The following is a 15,769-nucleotide window of genomic DNA, read 5'->3' on the forward strand; positions in this document are numbered from 1 at the left end:
AAACTTCAAAATTATCAATAATAAACAGTACATTTTATTTTTCTATAGACAATGATATCATTATTGGAATGTTATTATTATATTTGGAATTATTATCATTGGAATAGACAATAAGATTATGCAACCAAAGAATATAAGAAAATATTCAGGAGAAAAAAAAATTGTCAGAAGCACACAGACTCACATGGTCATCAGATATTCTCTAGAATGAGGGAAAAGCACTTAAAAAAAAGCCTTTAAAGGGGACCTGAGGGCCTGTGGCATCACAGTTCCCATACTGCTTGTTGAATGAATTTATCCAAACTCCTGTTTTCCTGAGTTCTCCAGGAGTGCATGTCCCTGAGAGACTCAGTGTCCTCCTTGATCTCCAAACACCTGTTCAATCTGGGGGTTGAATGGATTCTCTTTTCCTAGGACCTGGGGCCACTGGAGCTGAATCTTCTTCCAGAAGCAATCTGCCAACAGCAGCAAAGCCACCTGCAAGAAAGAATACAAAGGAGGAGTAAAAGGGAAATGATAGCAAGGTAAAGAATTTACCAGAAAGATTCACTCTATTCTTTCATGGTGCACAGACTCTAGGATGGTCCCCAACAATTCCTGCCTTCCTGTCTAAGTATGCTCCCCTTCTCTTGCATGTGAGGAACCTTCATTTGGTTCTAACTGATAGAATATGACAAAGGTGAAAGGTGTCACTTCAATGACTATGTTACATTATCTACTCTCCTTCTTGGCTAATGACACAAGAAGTCATCTTGGGAAGTCCTGCTGGCAAGGGACATAACTTCCATCTGACATCCAGCAAGGAACTGGAACCTCACTCCTAAAACCACAGGGAAATGAATTCCATCAACAAACCAACTGAGTTTGAAACCAGTCAGCTCTTCCCCAGTTTCTCTCCAGGTGAGAATGTGGTCTAGAATGACCATGTGGATTTTAGTCTTGTGGACCCTAAGTAGAGGAAATGGTTAAACTTTGCCAGCACTTCTGACCTACAGGAACTGTGTAATAATAAATGTGTATTGTTTCAAGCTGTTAAATTTGTAGTGATTTGCTATTTTGTAATAGATAACAAATACATTTTCTAGAAATCTATTCATTTATCTGTGGACAGCTACCATTTTCTAGAGATCTAAGGCTTGTGTTTTGGAGATGAAAAGGGTGAGTCCTTCCTTCAGGGAACTCTCGTTTAGTTAGGGAGCCAGAAATGCAAAATGATGCCACAAAACCCATATGTAGGCTGTGAAAAGGGGCATATGGCTGGAAGGAGAAGAGGTGCTGATTCAGGGGAGATCATCTCTCAAGAGAGTGAGAGTAGAGCTGTATTTTCAAGGAAAAGGAGTCCAGCAGATGGGTCATGTAGGAAAACTGTACACAGTAGAGGAGGAAAAGGCATAGAGATGTGGGACAGAACGGCATGATGGGGATGCTCCTGGGAGCCTGGGTGAGGAGACTGTGAGCATAGAGTGTCATTAGTGTACCAATGGGCAGGAATCTTGGCTCCATGCACAATGGGTTGGGCTCTGACTGGCCAGTCTGATGCTCCCTCTCCTTGGGAGCATCGATATAATAATGCTCTCTTTTGGGGCATTATTATATCAGGTTTCCTTTTATTCACAAGTTAGCAGGATCCCTTCTTGGCTTTCCAACCCTCTAGTTGTCATTAGCATACCTTTGATGGGGAGTCTTTCTTTGCAGATAATGCCCTCATTTAGCAAATGGATCTCAACCAGGCCTTCAGGCCTCAGATGGCTACTCTCCACAGGGTTTTTAACGCTGAACAATAAGAGAAATCTGGTTGCTGAAGGACTCAGAGGGGAATGCATTGTCTAGAGAGGATGCTCAGTGATATCCTTGGCTTTATTCAGAAGCATATGGATGTTGTCTCTGTAGGGCAGCTCTTGTTCACCATACTAATGGGCAGGCTGCCAGCTTTGTGTGAAATCAGGCAGTCCCTTTCCCCTTTAGGCTGTAGTTCTCTCATTTGTAAAATGAGTGCACTAAAGCAAATGATCTAAAGATCTTCTTCAGAATAAACTGTGTGTAAGAAGTTAGCAGTCATTAGAAAAAAGGCTGAGCTGATTGAATTGCTAAATATTAAACATCCCCAATATTTTAATATGTTCTTGAACCTCCTGAGGTGGACCCAAAATTCCAGCCATTTAATTACACAAACTTAATCAGACTCATGTGGTATCTAATGCATATACAACCCTACTGCCCCCACCACCACACAAAGATAAACACTCAACATACACACATCACATGCACACATACACACCACATACAAAACACAAAACACATACACCACTTAATGCTACTCTTTCCCAACAAACACACAAATCATATATACATATCTCACACATATCACACCCCCTCCCTAAATGCCATACCACATACATCACTTCATACCACACACACACACACACACACACACACAAGACATACAGCACACACACAGGCTGTCAAGTCAGGAAGAATTTGGGAAGGGTCTGATCATCTCTCACACACACAGTGCAATCAGTATCTTCGAAGAAAGAGGATTGATCTTGTGGTTGCTTTTGATGCTATTTCTCAACAAAGGAGGCTGCGGCCAGGTTTGTGGAAAATTACTGGTGATTTTTAAATTTTTTTTTTTTGACTTTCAACTTCATATAACTAAACTGTCTTCCTAACCATTATGTGGTACCAGGCATTTGTGGCCAATTATTTTCCAATCCAAATTAATAAGAGGGGACATAGGGGTGAGGGGAAGAAGAAGAAAGTTAAAATGAGAGGATTCAGATGAACCTGTGGTAACTGTTGGATTTGAAAGCAGTTAGTTGGGTGTGACTCTAATGGAATGAATATATTTATGAATGTACCTTGCTAATATAGTGGGTCTAAAATGAGAGTGACATTGATATTGCTATACTAGAGACTTGTGATAGAATGACCTGGTATAATCAATCATTCATTTCACAAACACTGGGCACCAATTGTGGGCTTCTTCTAGAACTCCCAAACACAATGCCCAGGGCCTGGCAGGGCATACTTTACCCTCATCACTTCAAGTTAGCTGTTTTTTAACACAGATATTCTCTTGTGCTTCCCTATTCATTGTTTAAATATTAAACAATACCATTTCACTTTAGAGAAATTTGAAAAAAAATTAAGCAAAGAGATAAACACAATGGAAGTAGTCAGTAATTATAATAAAATACCATTCTGTGTAGAGAATTTTTGATTTTATATCTCCATGTACACACACACACACACACACACACAGAGACATGTTGGATGCCTCTGTAAATAGCATTTTATATATTTATGTATATAAGTGTAATTTACAGTCACACGTTGTCATTGCCTCCACAATCTGCTTTTACATTCTTGCTCTCTATTACAAACATCTCTGTGATCTGTAGATCACTATATCTGTAGACTATATCATTTTTTTTTGTTTGATGCATGGTATTTCATTCAGATGGATGCAGGCTGATTTATTTAGCTATTGAAAGATTTATGCCACATATCTCTCTAGCATTTGTCCTATGGGTGGGGGACAGAGACAGCCTCCTCCTGCCATTGCACACATCAGTAGCATGGGAGGGGATCACAGGCTGCCTCACTCACAGACCCTTCTAAATGTACACATGGGATAAAATATGGTCTAGCAGAATGCTAGGGAATGGGGTTCTGGTTAAGTGGATTTTCTGGTTAAAGGAGTTCAACCCTTTCTTTTAGTTGACATGGTAGTTACCACAACTGCCTATATGCTATTACAGGACCCCTGCTGCAGGGTCCTAAGGTAACTGCCATGTGGGTGGTGCTGCTTTTGTCTAGATGCCATTGCCAATTTCAGCAGACATGGCCCTTCTTCCACTTTGTAGGTCACTAAGGATTTTCTGCAGGTAGCTCACCAGCTTAGTGCTTCTGTGGGGGCATTGCCACATACCTGTCTGCCTGCTGCTGCTGTTTCTCAGTAGGCCTTGTGGTGCTGAAACCATGTGGTAGTCACTAGTCTGTGAAAGGTCGTTTTTGAAATTCTCATAGGTGGGGTGACTACCTCAGTGTTTTATACAAGTTTTTGGTGAAACAATAGTTTCAGTTTTTACCCTTAGTCTCTGATTTCTCCAGGATTCAGGCACGAGTCCATGTAGAGGGGGAAAGAGGACTGGGAACTTGTGAGCTTGCTTAATTGGGCAGTTGGTGACAGTCAATATCTTGAATCCCATAGCTAACTCACAGTCTAGAAGGATCCATAACACTGCATTTGCTGTAAGACAGTGACTGAAGCAGCGACAACTAGAACCCTGCTCTAAGGCTTCGAGTCAAAACTGTATCAAGATGGGGCTCACTTCTGTATTTCCAGGCTAGGCTCCTTCCTGAGCTCTAAGTTTGTGTATGTGTTCTCTGCTGAAAGACTATCCCCATTCTGATGTTCTGTAAGTTCCTTAAACACAACATGCAGCAAACTCCTTTTTAAACTACCCTGCCCTGTGTTCTTTGCCTCACTGGGCATTGGAATTATTCATCCAGGGTTTCCCAAGTCATAAACGAGGTCTCATCGCTGAGCATCTCATTCTTTTTCATCCTCATGTTCAATAAATGACCATGTCTCTGAATCTAATACAAACCTTTCTCCTTCTGCCACTCCCATTACCTTTGCTTAGGTCATCACTGTCTCACACAGAAGATCCTCCCAAAAGATCTCTCTCCCTCTGGAAACCACTCATAAAACACTTTTGAATAGCAAATTGCAATCTGGACCTTTCAGCTCAATATGCAGGCTTTAGGCATGATTACCTAGTGTCAGCCACTTAAGGTGAGGCTCTACCAATAGTGTACACTCTTTTTTTTTTTTTAAGATTTATTTTATATAAGAACTGGGGTAGAGGTCAGAAGCACAGGAGGGTGAGAGAATTCACCAGAGCCAGAGCAGGGAGCAGAACAGGCAGATGGACCAAAGACACGACTGAGGGGAGCAGCGGGCAAGGTAGGAGAGGTTTGCTGCACCATGTGGGGTTCTCTCTGGCCAGCGGGGGCGGGGAATTGAACCGGCACTGCAGAGGCTGCGGCCAGCTTTGCAGCGTGGCCTTCAACCACTGCACCTCTGGGGAGGCCCTTACACTCTATCACCCACTGTAGACACATGAGTAATTCTCTCAGGAATAATAAGATAATGACACAATTAGATAGTGCTTCTATTTTGAGTAATCAGTTCCAGGTGAAGCTGTTGGAGTGCCAGATATAGCCCCAATTTGACAGACCCTGAACTTGAATATTATTTTAGGAGTCAGTGACAGGAAGGTCTTTTGATAGATCAGATGATATGTCCATAGAGATAAAACAAAGCTTTCTTCAACACTTTTTTTTTTTAAGGTTGTTCCTAATTAACATCCTTTCTGGCCATCTCTTTATATCCCCATTCTCTACAGAATCAGAAGGCTAAAATTCTGTGTTGTGCAGAGAATGACAAGAAAGATTACCTAATTATTTTTAGAAAGAAGGGCTCCACATTAACTATTCTGAAACCAAACACATCATTTCTTAGGAGTCAGACTCTAATATTTAACCAGCTTCTAGTCAATAACTCTCTTGGATCAACTCATCCAATTTGCACAGCAAGGTTAGCTATTCTGAGGAGCATTACTCATATTAACTTCTTGGTTTATTTTTAAACAATGAAGCAGACAATTAATATTGATTTTAAAAATTCCACAGCATTTGTGGGACTCCACTGTTCATCTGCTGACAGAGAGGCACCCTTTTTTCTCTTTCTTTTTGAGGTAATTCTTAGCTCTACCAATGGCACTCATTGAAACTAGAACAAGAGCAGGGGGTAAAAGCAGATAAAGGTTCATTCAGGCTCCTGTGGGGATGATTGTCTTCCCTGTGGTCTGGATAATCGATCGGGGCCAAAGCCACCAGGACCCTCATCACTGCATTACCACACTTACTAAAGGTTGGGTTAAAAAGACTAAAGCTGTGAGAGATTGCCAGCTGAAAATTTAAAAAGTGGCAGAACTATTCCCCTACTTCTTCTTTTGTATATTTTAAAAGTAAATAAGTGTATGAGTAAGCCCGGTATGTATAACAGATAAAAGTGGACCTTCCTCTGTTGAAGCCACGATAAAAGGGTGGAGGATGAGGTGGGAGGGGAGATAGTCCTGCTCTCCAGGTCCCCTTTCTCTGTAAGGAGGCCAGAGTAGAACTACTTTCTAGAACTGTACTATGAAATTCCAGGTGAGAGACAGTTCTTACTGTAGCCTATAGCTAAGAGCACTGCTTTCTTCTTACATGGTGTCCTTTCTAGAAGCATCTATAGAGGAAATTTCTTATAGGTCTCACTTCCAGGAATCCTTGTGATTTTTTTGTAGGGAAAGTACTTCGATTATTTTTTATATTATGGAGGCCATGACTGATACTTTTTTTTTGTATCAGCCTGCAGAAAGCAGAGATGATTTTGTAGGCTCACCAGCAGTTTCTGAGGGTTTCCTTGCACACATCCTATGAGCTGTTACCATTAAGTCAGAAGCCAGGTTTAATTTCTACCCTATTTTCCTTTAAGCTTGACTTTTACTTTATTTGTACTGAATCTTTCATCTTAAACATGTGCGTACCTCATCTCAAATTATTTCTGGTATAAAACAGGACAAAAATAAACATATGGATGCATAATCATGTTAAAAAAGTAACAGCCTTGGTAACCATTGTGTGACAGGGCTTACCTCGTTGGGGTGGAATCCGTCCACTGGTTCGATGAGCTGCCAGGGCTGTCCGCCTTTCTTCCGCCATTCCTCTATGACTGTAGGACACACAAGCAACACGTCACAACCAGAGTGTCACAGCCATGCTGCCACAGCAATGGTCACTTCTTGAGAGCAAGGGCCATGAGAAAAATCAGAGCTGCCTACTGATTTCTTAGGTTTATTCAGCAATGGTTGCCTATGAGAGGCTTTCTAAATGGAAATGATCTTCTAAGACAGGAAAAAATATGTGAGAGTGTTGGAAGAATGTGGTTTTTGGAGGAGGATGGTGGTGGGAAAGGATGAGCTCCAAAATATTACCCATCAGTTTAAATCCATTGAACTTCTCAGTGGCTAGTAGGAAAACATCTCAGGAAGATGAGGGGGAAAATTAAATACCTTGTTAACATCTGCTTTCATGGTTGTCATTCCCAGGCATTGCCTGGTTATGTCAAATAATCACCGTAAAAATCATATAGTTCATCAGAAATATAATTACATAAATTTACACACCTTTAGAGTAAGTGTGGCTACCTAGAAAATATTATGAGCCCCAAAGTGATGAAAAGTAATAAAACTGTCCTTCAACCTTCTTCCTTCAACTTGGTAAGAGATCTAGAATGTCAGCTGTTCCAAGGCACCAACACCATTATCTCTACCTTATAACATCAGAAAATCAATAAGTACTCCTCAAGGAAACTTTGACTCTCTGGAGAGCTTCCAGAGGGGAAAAGTTGAAATGGCTGCTCCCAGCATAGCTCATGCCCTACTCCCCCAGCATCAGCCAGGGAACAAGCAGAGTCAAGATTTCTCCAGTTCTCTCTTCTTTACCTTCCACAAGCAGAGATCTGTGTCCTCAAATGGAGAGTCTATTGGGGACTTTGACTGGATAAAAGAAGCTGAACTTTCCCAGAATGGAATCAATTCTCTGCTGCTTTTGCAATTAGTTCTAATTTCACAGCAAGCCATCTGCATAGACTACCACATCTTTGTCCTCAGAGGGGTGACAAATACTGTTGTCCTCAGAGTTAAGGAGAAAAAAAAACTCTGCTGGTGCTTTGAGGTCCTACTACACACTGGATCACCAATTCCCTTTAGCTGTTCTCTGGTGGAATGGCCACCATTTTGGATTGTCAGAATATATTGCTTCTGGATTTGATGGGAGATTATTAGAAGAAACAGCTATTGAGAAGTGATCTTTGTATTTCTTGTGAAACTCAAATAAAGGACACTTGTCCACTGTGCCCCCCACATGGAGTCCCAGGGAGAAACTGCTTTGTGCTGGAGATCAATGCAGTTCTCTGGTGTATATTTGGTTTTCTGACAGGAAGCTCAGAGCTGTGATGATGCTTCAATCACACTAACCCTTTGGAAGGCTAATTTGTTCTGTGGAACTAGTCCACCACCCTTGACATTTTCTTTCCTGCCCCTGGCCATGCTACCCTGTGAAAGACAGTGCCTTGGGGGTCAGGGGAGCATGGAGTTGCCTGGCTCTGTCACCAGTTTGTCTAGTCTGTTTTGCCTGTCTCTTTAGGCATGGTCTTGGAAACAGAATTTCTGCTTTAGGTTTAATTTTTGCTGGTCTGCCTTTCTCTCTGGACCTGACACCTTAAAGCTTCTGTGGGTCACAGACTGCCCTCCTTGGGCACACTGCCAGTCCTGGCTCACCTGCCAGGACTTTACACACTGGGTTTAGGTGCTTCCTTTTCCTCCTTGCCCAGGAGAGGATGTGCCCATTTCTTCTCTCTCTCTCTCTCTCTCTCTTTGAGGGGTTCTGTTTTTCTACTTTCTAACTTTATGCGGATCCTCTATTTGAGTCACCTCCCATATGAGCATCCAACAGGTTATAATTAATGGAGCACCAGGCATTTAGAAGGTTTTTCTCACATGTGCAGGCAATATTACCTCCTTAGAGCTCTCTCAATGTTCTTTGCTCTTGTAGATTATTTGCCTCATCATTACCTTGCAGTGCCATGGGGTCTTTGATATACAAAATCAACAATGATGGGGAAAGGCCCAACACAGGTAGGCGTGACCTTCCCTCCCCTCCCCTCCACCTCTGGCCCTGTGACTGTAGAGGTGACATGGCTTCTATTTTCCTTGTATTCCTTTATTTCACTCAAGTTCTCAATGGCCTTTCCATCCTTTCTCCCTCTTCTCCCTTCATTTTTAGTTTGGTTTCACATTATGCTTGTACAGATGTTAGAAAAAGAAAGAAAGATTGAAAAAAGTCCCAATAGAGTGTTAAAAATTAGCAGATAATGATAAAAAAAATAAAAGACATGGTTGTGAAATCAGTTAAGGCCAAAGACCTTGTTGAAAGGTGCCAGAATAAGACAGGAGAATTCTATTAAACAGTCACAAAGTCAATCATGGGCCTGACCTGGCCTACCACATGTCCTCCTTCAGCACTTTTGGACCCTTCATGTTTGCAGAGAAGGTTGAATGACAACTTGACTCTAAACTCATATGGTCACTGGCCAAGAAAAAAAATAAAGGAAATAAATATAGTGACAAGGAGATTTGGAAGCTCCACTGTGGAAAGCAAAATTTGAGCATATGAAGAAAACACAGTTTAAGCCAACATTATGTTCCTTCAGAGAAATATTTATTAGGAACCAGGTATTAAAAAGGCCAGACTTTCTTCTCTCTGAGCTTCCTCTAGTGTGATTCCAGTTTGGCACCTGTACTTCAAGATATTCTAGGCTATTTTCATTTTGATTAGAACTTTATTTGTGTTACTAATTACCAAACTAAAACTATGGCCCTTAGAAGAAATGATAGATATTATATGTGTGGAACAAATGGACATAATTCAATCACAAAATTAGGGCCTAGTTTTCAAAATGAGAAGGGATGGTCATTGCTTTCTACTCCCCTTAGAGGCCCAAGCAGCTTCAGAATGTGGGATTATGAAAAGGAAATTGAGGAACAGAAGCATAAGTAGAAGGGATATTACCTTGGAAGTTTTGCAAGGAAGCTGGGGCAAACTCTAGGGTGGAGACTGTGGGAGATATTCACATTTTATTATCACCACACTCCAGCAATTCTAAACAATACCAGGAAACATGTGCCTGGCCCCCAAATCCCATTCCTCCTCCTCACTTGTCAGACAGTATGAGGGAGTCCAGTGTTTAGAAGAACTGACTTGTCACATAAAATAATCCAGTAGGTGTTAAAAGGAATGTCACAGGTTACCAAGGTTATAATCAGCGTATTCACAGTGGAAAAGACCATTTTCTCACATGGCTGTTGTGAGGGCAAAAGTACCAGTCACTGCATACCTGTAAACATCAGCATAATAGCACAGGCCAACTCAGTCTCAAACAGGCAAGAATTTAAGGTTTTATCTGTCAGGCCTAGTGCTGCTTGTTAGTTTATCTCCTGGTGAAATTTTGCTTTCTTGGAATAAATGCAATGCCAGGCAGCAGTCTCTATTTCCTCCTTGATTGATTTTAGAGTGGGAGATCCAAAGAAGTGATAGCATGGCAAGTCAGTCAGTTTCCTTCTTACCTGGGATCATAATTCAGATTTGGTAAATGAATTTCTACTTGTTCTTCAGAATACCTAAATTAAATTTCTTGAGTGATAATTAATGATCTCTTGGGATTTGGTGCATAATGTATAAAGTCAAACAAACAGCTAATGACCAGCTTTTCAGAGATGAAATAGAAATCACAGAAGAAGATTCACAAACAATTTTGAACAATGGCACAGCAGATATTTAAAAAGAGAAAGATGCAAGCTGGTCAGCACCAGGGTTATTGACTATTTTTCTAAACCACATGGTGAGGAACTAGAAACCAGGTCTACTCCAACTGAGTTGTTTTGGAATCTGAGGGCAGATGGTAGTGTATTTAAACTATTGGTGTAAAAACGGCCTTGTTAAACAAGAGATTTTCTTACTTATTCTGTGAGGTGTGGTTCAGATAAAAGAAAAGGATACCACCTGCTCAAGCTGGCATTTCCTGAAGAAAGGGAAAAATGCTGCCTCTGTTCAGTTCCTCACTAGTGGGGGGGGCACAGAAGTGACTTTGGAGATGGACAGTCATCTTCCAGGACTGGACCAAGGCTGTCAGAGGGAGAACAAGATTCTCCTCCCCAAGGGAGGAGACCCTCAACTCTTCACTGGTTGCGAACTGTAACTTTTGTTTTGAAAAATGAGGATATTTGTGATGGCTTCATCAGCTCAATTATTGCACAGAAATGAGGAGAGATTTCCATGTGACTTGAAGACTCAGATTTACTAAGTGATGCTCTTGGACTTCTCTCTCTGATAAAAGGAGACTGTAGTGAAGCATTTCTACCAAAGCTCTCTCAAAGTGACACAGAGGTATGCTGGGAGATGAGTCTGGGTGGACATTGAAAAAGAATAAACATTTATTCCCCCTCTATTATAAGAGAATGTAGTAGGTGCCTGGCATACTAGATGACAATGGTGGTGGGAAGGTACCTTGCTAGATTATAAGCATTGCTTCAAGTCTTCATATGAATACCACAGTTCAGTTATTGCTGCTTTACTCAAAAGGAAATAAAAGTTTGATTGGTTATTTTGTTTGTAGTCACACAGTTATTTATGTCTGACTTGGGATAGGAATTCAATTCTATCTGGCTGTAAATTTGTGGCTCTTCTAATGACAGCACATTGCACCTGTGCGAGGTGGCCAGATTTCAGGGATGATAAGTTACCTGGGCATGGGAGGTGGAGATGGATCTTGGAGTGGATTACCCCTTTGCTTACTAAGGAAAATGCTAAAATTTTAAGGTAAAAATTCTCCTTGCAGTAGCCTAACTTTGGGCTTAGGTCAAGACAGCCATAATTCTGAAAACTAGACAAAAATTCCAGTGCTTTAAAAAGTGGCCATGGCGAGACCTCTGTGGGAAATGCATGATGCTGTGTCATGTTCATGTAGGCACCTCCCAGGGCACTCTGACCTCTGACTCCACTCTCCCTTCTACCGTGGCCAGGAGTCTCCCCCAGTGGAGGGCTCACCAGCTTCATATGGTGAAGGGGAGGAAAACCCTGTGACACAACAAATCTTCACATTTGCATTCAACAAAGCTGGAAATGAAAATGTCAAGAAATTCTGGTTGGTGAGAGCTGCCAGTAAGGAGAAATACCTAGAGGACTTTCCAGGAAAGAATCTGCATATGTAGCTCATCTTCAGGTGGTGTGGATGCTGCTCATTCTGAACAAAATATTGAGTAGCAAGGATGTGAGTGAATGGTACTCTTTGCGGGTATTGACTACGGTGCTAGGTACAGAATTTAGGAAGATGACACTTTGCGTACAATAATCCTCAAGGTTTGTTAAGTAGTTGTGCTGTCCCTATTTTTAGAGCTGGAAAGAAGATTTAGAAATGTTCAGGGAATTGCTTATAGTCCCAAGGAAAAAAAAGACAGACTAGGGATTACTCTGGAAAACGAAAAAGTTCTGTGTGAATGTTAGACTATATATTTTTAATAACATCATCTATATCCTAGGTAGATGATGATCAAAGATCACTTGGTGGTATACTTGTTTTTACCTGGAATTCATTGATGAGTCTTTATCTCTGCATTTTAATGAGAAATTATTTATCAAAATGTCTCTCCCCTATCAGAGAAATGTGTGTCACCTAGGCAGGCAATCTAGTAAGGGGAGATCATTCTTGTTGAAAAGATGTTCAGAATTGAAGTATTAGAGTCTGCAATGCAAAATGTGTCAGCTAATGTAATATTTGATAATTCATGATGGCCATCTGCTCTATCCCAGATGCTTGGGCTGGCGGGGGTGGGGGGAGGGGAGGGAGTTGATGATGGGAAGATAAGAGATGATAAACTCTGGATGAGAAATCTTCCATCCTTTGCCTACACTGTAAAGCTTTTCATTAGCATCATCTCAGCTGGCAGTCAATCAACAGGAGGCTTTCCTCTTGTATAACAATTGCTTAGCAATGAAAATGAGACTGAAAGGATTAAAGTCAATAAATAATAATTTTTCAGAGCCAAGGTGTAAAGGATAAAGCTGTAGCTCCAGCCATCATGCCTATTTACAGATCTCAGTGCTTGGACAGAATCCTAAGAAAGAACAATAATGTCTCAGAAAGCTGATATGGGTTGTCTACTTTGCCCAGCAAGTCTGAGATCCTCCCATAGAGACTCTGATTGGTTTCATCATGTTAGGGGAATTGTCACTGCTATTGAGTCTCTAGGTATTTCGGTGCCCTTTATGAGAGATACTGCTTTATTCCTCGTTTCTGTCACACTCATCTTCAGCCCCTGGGTAAGTGGGGCATCACTAAATAAACTAGCAGGAACAGGCTAGGTGATTCCACTGACCTATTGGCTCCTTGCCCAAAGATGTTTTCTGCTGTCATTGGCTCTACTGCTTCAGGGATTCTAAAGTGATGAGGAAATAAGGAGGTGATGCTGAGCTTCCACCTTCCCAGAGAGAGTCTTATGCTTTATCATTTGTTGATAATCAGAGCTATTAATGTGTCAGAATGGGTAGGATGATCCTGTCCTAGCTACTGCCTGCTGGCTCTAAATTGTAGTTGCTGCTTTTGTCTTGTGTCAATATCAAAACCAAGCAAAACTTACCTTCTTGGAAGTCAAAATCCATGTAGAAAAGATCGAAGTTGGTAAATTTCCTGCTGGATGCAATTTTTTTCAGTGTATTGGAGAGTTGTTCTGCTCTCTGGATACAAAAGAAGCAGGGAGAATTTCATGAAACCTCGACTTTATCTTTAGGGAGACAATTCAGGCAAAACAAAGAAATCAATAGTCCCCACCCCCACTCCAAGGCATCAGCAGTGAGTAGCTCTGCACATTAAATTCGATTCAGGCACAAATGGCCAATGAACATATGAAAACCGTTAACATTCATTAGGAACTAAATCAGTGCAAATTAAAGTAATAAGATACCACTCTTCACAAATTCTCCTGGGATTAGAAAAGAAAAGATGAACAACCATGACAACACAGAATATTGCCATGGGATAGGAGATTGAGAAAGTCAACTGTTCTAGCTTTTCTAAAATGTAATTTGACAATATGAATTGCAAGCCTTAAATATGAGTGTGTCCTTTGACCCAATAATTTTTCTAGGAGTTGGTCATAAGGAAATAGAGATGGTATACAAAGTCCAACATCTCTTTTGATATGTAGACACAAGCGTCCATCATAATGCTATTTATTATCCATAGTGAAAAACTGGAAATAATCTATATGTCCACCACCAAGGGAAATTATGGTACATTCATATGCTATCAACTCTAAAATAGTTTCAAAATTATGACTTGGGGGAACAATTCATGAACATTGGAAAACATAAAACAACATGTCTATTCGGATACTATGGAGTCAAAACCTCAAAAATTTCTGTCTATAAAAGTGATATTGGAAAGACATACACATATAATAACTTGGTGAAATTTGGTGTGATTGTTATTACTATGCTTTGTGCTTTTCTGTGTTCTCCATTTTTTAAATTGAAATGTGTTTTTTTTCTAGAGAAAAAAGATTCAACAAATCCCTTGAAATATTCACCATCTGTAAAAGAAATACTTGAACCCTGGATTCCCTCAGAGAGGAAAGGAAGATCCCAGAGCATTCACCCTGGGAGTGTGTAAGGGACTAGCCTCACATACTTCTCTCCAACTCCACAAATTACCTAGGGCCAGCTTTGAAAACTGTGTGTGTGTGCATTTCTGTTTGTGCACACACATGTGTGCATATGAAGGAGACACACACAGAGACAGTGACAGATGTATACAGACTGAGAGACACAGCAAGACAGAGTCACCCAGGTTAAAGGTAGCAGAGACAGAGCACCCATATTCTTCTGGCTCCTCAAGCACCCCTGAGGTTAGATTTTGTTATTGTCAGCTTGGAGACTGTCCTCCTGCTGGAATCTCACTCCCAGTGAAATTACTGCAGCTTGCACAGGATAAGAATAACTGAATTCTCCTACCTCTGATGTGAGAGTCCGGAGTGTCTTGTTGGACGACATCCAGCCATGACAGGGGGAGACCTAAGAGCAGGAAAACACCACTTTGATTACAGAGGAACAGCAACAGTAGCAGGACGTTGCCTTGGAACAAGTCAGTATAATGATACCTGGAGACAGCTCAGGAAGGAGTAGAAATCTGCATAGGTCACATCCTTGTTCAGCTGACCTGGAAAACAGAGGGGCTGGAATGTTGCTTGTGCAAGGATATGACAACCCTGCAGGGACACTTGGTGACCTTCTCCCTTGCAGAGGGTTGGCACTTTCAGGGACCTATCTTGGGTTTTCATTTAGTGTTGCTCTAGAAGGTTGTCTGTGATTTTTTTTCTCTCTGAGACCCCAGAAATTTAGGCCCAGAATTGGAGAGTGATCCTAAGGAAACTACTCTGACCTAGAGTTCTCCCCCCAGGCTCAGGCAGGGCCCAGCAGAAGGCTACAGGGCTCTGAGGACTGGACACCACTAGCAAAGGATTTTTCAGAGCTGAGGCTTTCTCTTAGCACTGGTGTGAAATGCCAAATTCTCTCAAGGTACACAGGGCTTTCATGGTGGCACTTGACCAAATCCTTTTTTCCAGGTCTATGAAGCACTCAGTCTGACCTACTTATGTCATGTTGAGGGCCTGGAAGGACATCTCAAGTGTCTGTAGGTCTAACCATGCAATGCCCTGCAGTTTGGTGAACTGAGGGTCTCCTAAATCTATGAGTGGCCCCTGGATGGAGAGGGGTGTCAATACTTCATGTATCCCTTCACAGCCTGGGGGATACTGCATTTTAGTACTAATTAGTAGACATGCTCTACATTTTTTGGTGCAGGATAAAGAGACTGAAATAAAAGCGATAAGTACCAAATGCAAGTTCAGCTAGAGCCTTTCCAAATATCAGCTATAGAGCAAGTCTGTGGGTAGTATTTTTTTCTCTTCTCACATGCCTCCCCTCTCTCCTCAGCCCCCTTCCAGAATATCCACACTGAGCGGCAATTCAACTTTCATGCTGTGACTGAGACACAAAATTCAGACTCTCACAAATCTCAGGGGTGAATGACTGATGTCCT

The 15,769-nt window shown here is 41.4% G+C and overlaps 1 protein-coding gene across 1 annotated transcript in view; it reads right to left on the reverse strand.

The window, feature by feature from the left end:
- Positions 1-348: 348 nt before the first annotated feature.
- Positions 349-15,769, reverse strand: part of AOAH (acyloxyacyl hydrolase) — a gene marked incomplete at both ends in the record, with an annotated part of 147,038 nt that continues 131,617 nt past the window's right edge. The window contains 5 exons of the mRNA XM_084230605.1: positions 349-477; positions 6,711-6,787; positions 13,311-13,407; positions 14,683-14,742; positions 14,829-14,887. Of these exons, the coding sequence (XP_084086731.1) occupies positions 349-477; positions 6,711-6,787; positions 13,311-13,407; positions 14,683-14,742; positions 14,829-14,887 (422 nt within the window). The remainder of the gene's footprint in view (positions 478-6,710; positions 6,788-13,310; positions 13,408-14,682; positions 14,743-14,828; positions 14,888-15,769) is intronic.

Source organism: Talpa europaea, assembly GCF_964194135.1.
Source record: "Talpa europaea genome assembly, chromosome: 3".
Taxonomy (NCBI): Eukaryota; Metazoa; Chordata; class Mammalia; order Eulipotyphla; family Talpidae; genus Talpa; species Talpa europaea.